Raw genomic sequence first — 8,743 nt, forward strand, 5'->3', positions numbered from 1 at the left:
CCCAGAGTGTAGCTGGGTGCTCATGGCATGTAGCTTACCGACCTGTGCTGATGGCAGCAGGTGATTTTAATTTTAACAACCAACCTGAGTTGATGGTAGCAGACTCTGGAAAGCATCAACCTGTGCTGATGACAACAGGTAATTTTAAACTGACCACTTTTTTCTTGTTGCAGGGGCTGAGAAAAGTGGCTTATCTTATCAGCAGGGGCTCTCTCACCGCCCCCCAGTCTGATCCAGAACTCAGATCTGCTTGTCTCTGACTTTCTTGTGTGGGGAGGAAAGGCATGTGCTGTCATGACCCCGTTCTAAATTTTTATTTCAAATCCAGTCACAATATTCAAAAGTGAAGCCATAAAGGACCCAAACACCCTCTGCCATGGTGCTTTCCATTTTAGGTACAGTTCTAGGCCTAGCTTTGTCTAGAAGGCTCCCAGCCTCCCAGTTTCCCCTCTTCAACTCACCATGTTTCCATAGCCACTGTGGCTGGCCACTTCTCTGTGAGGGCAGAGAGCAGCGCTTGTGAAATGTATTTGACTTTTTTTTTTTTTCTCTCTCTCTTTTTTACCTAGGATGTTTTAGGCTGTGAACTGTTACTTTAAATGAAAATTCCAAACATTCTCTTTTACCAATAAAGACTCAGGAGCCAGATGCTGTGGTGAAAACCTGCTAGCTCAGAGAGACAGAAAGCATCCCACTGACCTTCCTACTCAGCTCACATCCTGATGGAAAAGGCCCAGAGGCTCACTAGCTCAGCTGACAGGCCAGGAGGAAAAGGAAAAACAAAACAAAACAAAACAAAAACCTAGGCCAAAGGCTTGCTAGCTGAAAAGCCAAAGGCCAAGGGAGCTAGAGAGGCTCAAGAGCAAAAGAGTCAAAAGCTAAAAGTCCAAGAGCTCCTTCTACTTCTACACACTGTCTTAAATGCCCCTCAACTCAAAGTCCTTCTTTCTCTTTAATCCCTGCTTTCTTGCCCTGCCTCCTGACCTAGGGTTAACTTTATTAAATCCTGCATACAGAAAGCTCTTGGATTAAAGGTGTGTTAGGATGTTAGGGCTCAGCTGCACTCAGGGATCACAATGGGAGCAAAGACAGGTTTTTACAGTTCACAATCTCAGGGATCACAATGGGGTCAGATATCCTACATCAGTAAACTTAGATTCAAGCCCCAAGTTGGTTCACCATTTCTTGATGACTATTAATAACTAATATTCAGTCATATATTTAGTAAAACCTTATTTATTCATTAATCAATAATCTCCCCCAAATAACCACACATTGAGACTATGATTCATTCAAAATTTAAACACAGGTGAGCAAAACTAATCTATCATCCCACTATCAGTTTGTCATCCTCCCATCTAGGGCCCCAGGCTGCTACTGATTGATCAGGGCCACAAAGAAAATACTTGGGAGCTGAACTGCAACGCTGAAGGGACATTATACAGCATATTTAAAGGATGAAAAGCATAAAGCGATGGGGAGCAGGGTGGACTGTAGCACTGTCCAATCCATCTTGACATGAGGGGTTGAGCAATGGAGTTTCCATCAATCAGGATAGAAGTAGGTTACTGGGCCTGGTACGTGAACTTAGTTAACCCTGCCAGCAAGATGGGGAAGTTGTCCCTGAGATGGCTGGATTAAGACAACTGTCTCCTTACAACAGAAACTGTTCAGCTATTGGGGAGTCTCCAGCTCCCCTAGGGCCTGGGACCTGGTACTTAGTTTCTCCCTATGATTAAATGGAGTATGAAAAAGAAATGTTAGTATATAAAATAAGTTTCTTTTGCTTGCTCCCAATATTAGGTTTAATTAAGGGAATAAACCCAGCATTTTCATTTGGTCCTTTTCAGCTTTTTTTTTTCCATGTTCATATCATAAATAAAGATAATTTCTAGCTTATATCTAAATTCATTCCTTTACAGTTACCTGCACGCCTACATGAAACATTAGTGTCTAATGCCAATGTAGGCACAATGAAGATATACTTAGAACTGTCATACAAAGTTGTAAGGCAAGGTGCAAATAAGTGAATAGTACAGTTATGTTTCAATAGCTCTTTTAGGGGAAACTATCAAACTAGAGATAGAAATAATCTTTTAAAACCCCATATACCAGAATTGTTTTTGTTTTTTTTTTCTTTTTGAGATACCAGAAAGTTTTAATACTAACTGTACTTTAATCACAATTATTGAACACAATATGTCTCAGAACATATAATTGAGTGAAAGTTAACTGCCAAAAATATATATATATATATATACCTACTGAGAAGAGGGCAAATGATGCTGGTGGGAATTGAAACCTAGAAAGGATGAAAAAGTGTCTTCTTTCATTGGTCAGGCAGAAGACACAAGGCTATCCAGAGAGGGAATTACAACAGTGGGACACTGGCAATCAGCTAGCTCAGGTCCTAGACTGGGGAGCCCCGAGGGCTGGAGAATGCCAAGAGTGAGCATCCTTGGTAGTAAGGACTGGCAGCTAAGCCACGAACAAGGTATGGGGGAAGATCTCAGGCCTCTAACTCCCGGTAAATAAATACTCTGAAAGCAGAAATCTCAGCCTTCAAGTTCTGCCTAATGAAATGGTAGGGTTGCACTGTTCCCATCCTACCTTGTGTTTTTACTGACACAATTGTTATGGGAAATGCACAGAGGCATGGGAGAGGAGTGTAGATGAACAGCTGAAATCATACTTTGATATTAATGAGCATCAGTCTAGAGAATGAGGAGATAGATGAGGAAACTGCATACTAGGATTATTTCTAGCTACATTTGTCCAGTTTTTGTCCTGAAGTTTTCAGATACAGAGAAAGGTTGGGAGAACCTGAAAAAGAAAAACAGAAACAGTGAACAAGGAAACAAAAACTACAGATAAAGGTCTTGGGACAAAATGCAGACACTTCGTACTGTTTGGGTCTGGTAGAAGTTGTGAATTAAGGTACTTGGTTATATAGTTGTAGAGGTAACTTATTTTTAATGTTACATTATTTAGTTTCAGTGTGCGTGGGCACAGACCATAGCATGTGTCTGGCCAGAATGGCTCTTTCCTACTCCTTAGGCTCTGGGGACCAAACTCAAGTGTTCACCTTGGCAGCAAGTGCCCTTACTAAACTGAGATATTTCACTTGGCCCGTCATTCAGTCTGACAAGTTCTTAGGATGTTGCCTAAGCTGGCCTGAACCTGCTGACTGTCCTGCCTTAGCCTTCCCAGGGTCAGGAGGTTTTGTCCTTGGGAAATTGATTGTGGTCTCTTGTGTCCTTTAATCTGAGCACTAAGAAGGCAGAAGCAGGCATGTCTCTGTGAATTCAGGACCAGCCTGATGTACATAGTAAGTTTCAGGACAGACATAGCTTTATTGTGAGATTCTGTCCTAAGGCAGGCTCCTTGGGGGATTTAACTGGTGACACTGAGTAGATTGCTCCTATTCCCTGTTCTCACCATTGGTAAATGTGTCTTAATGTCCTATATGGAAATAAATTCATGACGTCAAATTTGAAAGGTTAACCTATATACACAGCATTTTAAAAAATGTCAAACTGTGTGAAAATGCCACTAGGAAGCTCATTATTCTGTATTCTCTCTCACACACACAAAAGTATAATAGATGTTTGTAATGTAATAGTGGTTGGGAGGGTTTTGCTGGTGTTTTTTGTTTTTGTTTTTTTCTGCTTGGTATCCTCTCATTTGGGAAAGTAACTGTGTAGGTTGCTTTCCCTTATCCATGGAAGCTGAGACACACCTGGACCAGCTGACCTCTGCCCATGACCCTAGCTGTGCATAGTGAGTCATGTTACAAAGGAAGACTAGGGCATTCAAAGTAAGGTCAGTAACTTTCCACTATCGAATTCCATGTGCCCAGTAGCAGCAGCCATTTAGGCAGGCTCTTCCTGGTGACTGGGCTGGACATTTTCCTATTTACAGATGCCAAGGGTAGCCCAAGGATTCAAGAATTCCTCTAGAACTATCAAGGATGATCTCACGGTCAGCCAATGTAGCTAATGATGGCAGCCACATGACCAACCTCAAGAGAGCAAAGTTCATGTCTAGAGGGGCCCCTGTCATTTTACACGTGAAATAAGCGATGCCACACAACAGATATGCTATGGTGACATTTAGTTGAGCATGGGGGAGGGAAAAGGAAGGGAAGGCACCCCAGAGAGAAAGAGAAGGAGACAGAGGAAGAAGAAATGAGAAGGAAGAGAGAGCAAGAGAGGGAGGCAAGAGAGAAGAGAGAGGCAAGAAGGCAAAAGGGGCAAGAGAAAGAGATGGGGTGGGTTTGTCCTTGTGCATCCTGGGTAGCTGGCCCACCTAATGTCATAGGTTGCTAGGCAGACTGGGGGCAGTATACTAACATTCCTCCCTTCTCTTATAATTAAATAATGAGGACATTGGATTGTTTTTCATGTAAAGTAGGTTAACATACATATTGGAAGCAGCTCTTGGCTGCCATGCAAGGGAGAAAGAGAGAGAGAGAGAGAGAGAGAGAGAGAGAGAGAGAGAGAGAGAGAGAGAGAGAGAGAGAGAGAGAGAGAGCGAGCAACAACAAAATGTCCAGATTATATATATGGTGAAGGGGAAGGAAAAGCTGTGCCCTGGAAAGTTCAGGGTAGAGCTCAGGGGATGTCAGCCATGTCCTGCATTAGATAGGGACCGAGGAGTGCTGGGAGAACCTGAAACTGTTTGTCCCGAGGCGCCCAATTGTTTGCGTTTCTGAACAAGAAACTGGGCTAGGAACAGACTCATGGGTGGTGGGAGGACAAGAGATAGTTTACTAAGAAAGTGTTTCTAAGTCAGGCACACGCCTGTAATCACAGCACCCAGAGAGGGCAGGTAGATCTCTGTGAGCTCAAGGCCAGCCTGGCCTACAAAGCGAGTCCAGGAGAACCACAGCTGATTAGCCTTGGCTTGAAAAGCCAAAAAGTAAAAAAAAGGAGGTGTTTCCAAAGGTGGAAGTGGGCCAGGGCTGGAGAAAGGTTAGAAGTTCGGTGGTGCCTGTTCAGAGCAGATTAGCACATTTACACCACACATCTACTTATTTATTTCTGTGCATGCTTTGTTACAAGACAGTCTTGGTAGGGAGGGGCTTCTGGTCTGTCAGCTGTCTTCTTCATATGGCAATTTTCACTACTCTCTGTTTTTGTCTCTGTCCCTCCTTCCCTCTCCCCTACGTCCTTCCCTTCCCCCTCCCTAGTCCCTGCCTCCTCCTTCTCTCTCCCTACCTCACACTCTCCTGTCACAGCAGCGTGTAATTAGGCTGTTGGATTCTCACTTGATAAAATAGTAATTCTGATCTCCAAGTTATAGTGTCTATCTTAGGTTTGTTTTTCTTCTTCTTCTTCTTCTTCTTCTTCTTCTTCTTCTTCTTCTTCTTCTTCTTCTTCATCTTGTTTTATTATTTTCCTTAGCACAAAAGAGAATTAAAAAGTAATAACACCATGAGTTTATCCTAGGCAATAAGGAATTCAGGGAGATTAGCATTTGTTTGCGGTGACACCTGCTAAATGCAGGATTTAGTTTGATGTTTTCTTAGCTACAAGTTGAACTGGTTGTGTCGCTCACTAAATAGCCTTACATGGGTTCAAAGTAAAACAGTCCCTCCCCCTGGACCTTGACCCCAAGTGTTGCTTGCCTCACATTTATGCTTTCAGCCACTGAAGACGTGTAAGAAGGACACTCTTGTTTTTTAAATAAAACTGGATGGGCACATAGGTTTATTTAAATTTGCAAAATGTCTGGAAAATCTTTTATAATTCTACTTTTGTTGGTGACCTCAGGAGAAGCAAAGAAGTCATTTCTCAGTTTTCTGAATATGCAAAATGCAGAAATACTGTCGTTTGCAAAGGCAGAGGAAACCCTCATTGTGAGGTCCAGCTATAAAGGCAGGCGGCCTAACTCCAGCTACCTCTTTGTGAAGTTAGAGGACCCTAAGGTGCTGACGGTGGTGAACGTGACCAAGACCACCCTGGAATTCACAGATTTTACCATCAGCCTGATGACGTCCCCGGGAGAGACAGAGCTGAGCCTGCAGCTCTGGGATTCTGAAGGCAGGCAAAAGACACTCATCGAAGAGGTAAAGAATGTGAAAGTGAGAGTGCTCAGACAGACAGAGGGCAGCAGCCCCTTCCTGGCCCCGATGCATGGCAACAGATACATCTTCCTGCTTCTCTTATCGATGATCCTTGTAAACAAATGTGCCTTTGGCTGCAAGATTGACTTCCAGCTCCTTCAAACAGTATGCAAGAGACCTTTACCAGTACTTGTTGGGGCCAGTATACAGTTTTGTCTTATGCCATTGTGTGGTTTTCTTTTGGCTCAGCTTCTAGGACTGCCTAAGGCACAAGCCTTCGGATTTGTAATGACCTGTACATGCCCAGGGGGAGGTGGGGGCTATCTTTTTGCTCTCCTTCTGGAAGGAGATGTCACTCTGGCCATTTTGATGACTTGCACATCCACGTCGCTGGCCCTGATAATGATGCCTATCAACTCTTACCTCTACAGTAGGCTGTTAGGGTTAGCAGGGATATTCCACGTTCCTGTGCTAAAGATTATGTCTACTCTTCTTTTCATACTTATACCAATATCGATTGGTGTAGTCATCAAACACAGGGCACCTGAAAAAGCGATCTGTCTAGAGAGAGTAGTGCGACCTCTGAGTTTGATCTTAATGTTTGCAGGGATCTATTTGGCGGTGCAGATGGGATTGATGTTCCTGAAAATGGCTAGCCTAGAGGTGTTTCTTTTGGGGCTTCTCGTTCCTGCGCTGGGCTTTTCGTTTGGCTATGCCTTTGCTAACGTCTACATGTTGCCTCTGCCCATTTGCAAAACGGTTGCTATTGAAAGTGGGATGTTAAACAGTTTCTTAGCTCTGGCTATTATTCAGCTCTCTTTTTCACAGTCCAAGGCATATGAAGCCTCTGTAGCTCCTTTTACAGTAGCCATGTGTTCTGGGTGTGAAATGTTACTGCTCCTTCTGGTCTACAAGGCTAAGAAAAGGAGGATCCTTAGCACAGAAAATGAAAAAACTCCTCTAGTCTAAAATAGCACCCTTAATTCTCAACCTGGCTAACAGACTGTGGGAGATTCAAACCACACGTAAAATAATGCCTATTCTAAAGTCACGGTCAAACTGGTTAAAAGCTTAACATGGGAGGTGAGGAAACTATTTCTTTTAATATTTGTATGTGTACATTTTACATATGTGTGTGTTTAACATATAGGTGTGTACAATGTTACCTATGTGTGTGTGTGTGAGTGTGTGTCTATCATTCATTACCGATACTAAATACCTTGTCACTGACACAGCACAAACCAAGAAGGGATTAAGATACCTTTGCAGTGTTTTAGTTTGGAAATGATTTTATAATCTCTTAATAAGGAACAACAATGAAAAGAAGCAATGAATCTTAAATATACTAAGCTTTTAAAGGAAAGAATGTCCTTATGAAGGGGCAGTAAATGCTGACTCAGGGAATGAGCATGCAAATTCCTACCTGGCATTGCCACTAGCTCATATAGAAGCAGTGTGTCTTGAATAAACACAGCAGCTTGGTTTCACAACTGCCTGTGTTTCTGACTTCTGTACTGTCCACCAAAAGCACTGCCACTCAACTCTGGAAAGGACACCTCTCTCCCTCATCCATCTTTTGTTTGTTTGTTTGCTTTTGCTTTTCAAGACAGGATTTCTCTGTGTAGCCTTGGCTGCCCTGAGCTGGCTTTGTAGACTAGGCTCGAACTCACAGAGCTTCTCTTGCCTCTGCCTCTCTGAGTGCTGGGACTAAGGGTGTGTGCCACCACTCCTTTTTTAAATGATCAACCTCATGATTGCAAATGGTTTCATCTAGTACCTGCACCAGCCTCCTCCTGCTCCCAGTGCTATTGCTGGTGTCATTGCTGCTTCCCAAACAGGCTTTGGCTTCTTTCTTCCAACTTTACTCAGTCACATTAATCTTCTAAAAGTCTACCGTGGATTGCATAGTTTCCCTGCAAACAGTACAAAGCCTGGTTGCCATGGACATAAAGCATTGGTAAGGCATTTATGACCCTCTATTTAACACAGCTTTCTTGCATATAAGTCTTTGCTTGCCATTTTGTGGTTTTTCTTTTGACTCAGATTTTGGCTCTGCCTAACACTGGCTTTTGTATGATCCAGGTTTTTGCTTCTGTATAAAGCAGAGGTTTAATATCTCAGGGATATACCTTGTTTTCAAGAACAAGAGGGAAGACAAGGGCGATGCTGAGGCAGAGGATTGCTGTGAGTTAGAACCTAGCCTAGTTTAACAAGTGAGTTCCAGGATAGTCTATATCAATTAATCAAGCAATAAAGAAATAAACACAGAAAGCCCTGCTGGGCCAGGTTTTAAATTTTGTCTTTAGTTTTAAGTTTGTAGTTCTTATGCTTGATAAGTCCATATATATATATTCTTATAATCTGGAACCTGTTCATACTACAGAGAATATTACATATTTTGACCAATATTTGCAACTCCTACCTATGTTCCATCCAACGTGAAATCATATTAAAGAACATGGAGACAGACTGTACTCCTGAGTAGCTCACCTGATCTCTTTAGACTTGATAGTTTTGATCTCAGTCAATAATTAATTCTTTAATGGGCTTTGAGAGACGACACGGGTTTCAGGGTTTGCTTAGGTTAGTGGAGTAGAGCCCCACCCCAATACCCCCTTGTGTGTGTGTGTGTTTAAAATTTCTCTCTCATCTCAGAGTTTTCTTCTTGTCATTTAT

The 8,743-nt window shown here is 42.7% G+C and overlaps 1 protein-coding gene across 1 annotated transcript; it reads left to right on the forward strand.

Annotated features, from left to right (window-relative positions):
* The first annotated feature begins 5,620 nt into the window (after positions 1 to 5,620).
* Slc10a5 (solute carrier family 10 member 5) lies at positions 5,621 to 7,205 on the forward strand. Its single transcript, XM_051158182.1, has one exon. It carries the CDS (start codon positions 5,729 to 5,731, stop codon positions 7,034 to 7,036), a length of 1,308 nt encoding a protein of 435 aa, XP_051014139.1. The 5' UTR covers positions 5,621 to 5,728; the 3' UTR covers positions 7,037 to 7,205.
* Positions 7,206 to 8,743: the final 1,538 nt, after the last annotated feature.

The sequence above is a fragment of the Acomys russatus genome, chromosome 2 (assembly GCF_903995435.1).
Source record: "Acomys russatus chromosome 2, mAcoRus1.1, whole genome shotgun sequence".
In the NCBI taxonomy this organism is placed as follows: domain Eukaryota; kingdom Metazoa; phylum Chordata; class Mammalia; order Rodentia; family Muridae; genus Acomys; species Acomys russatus.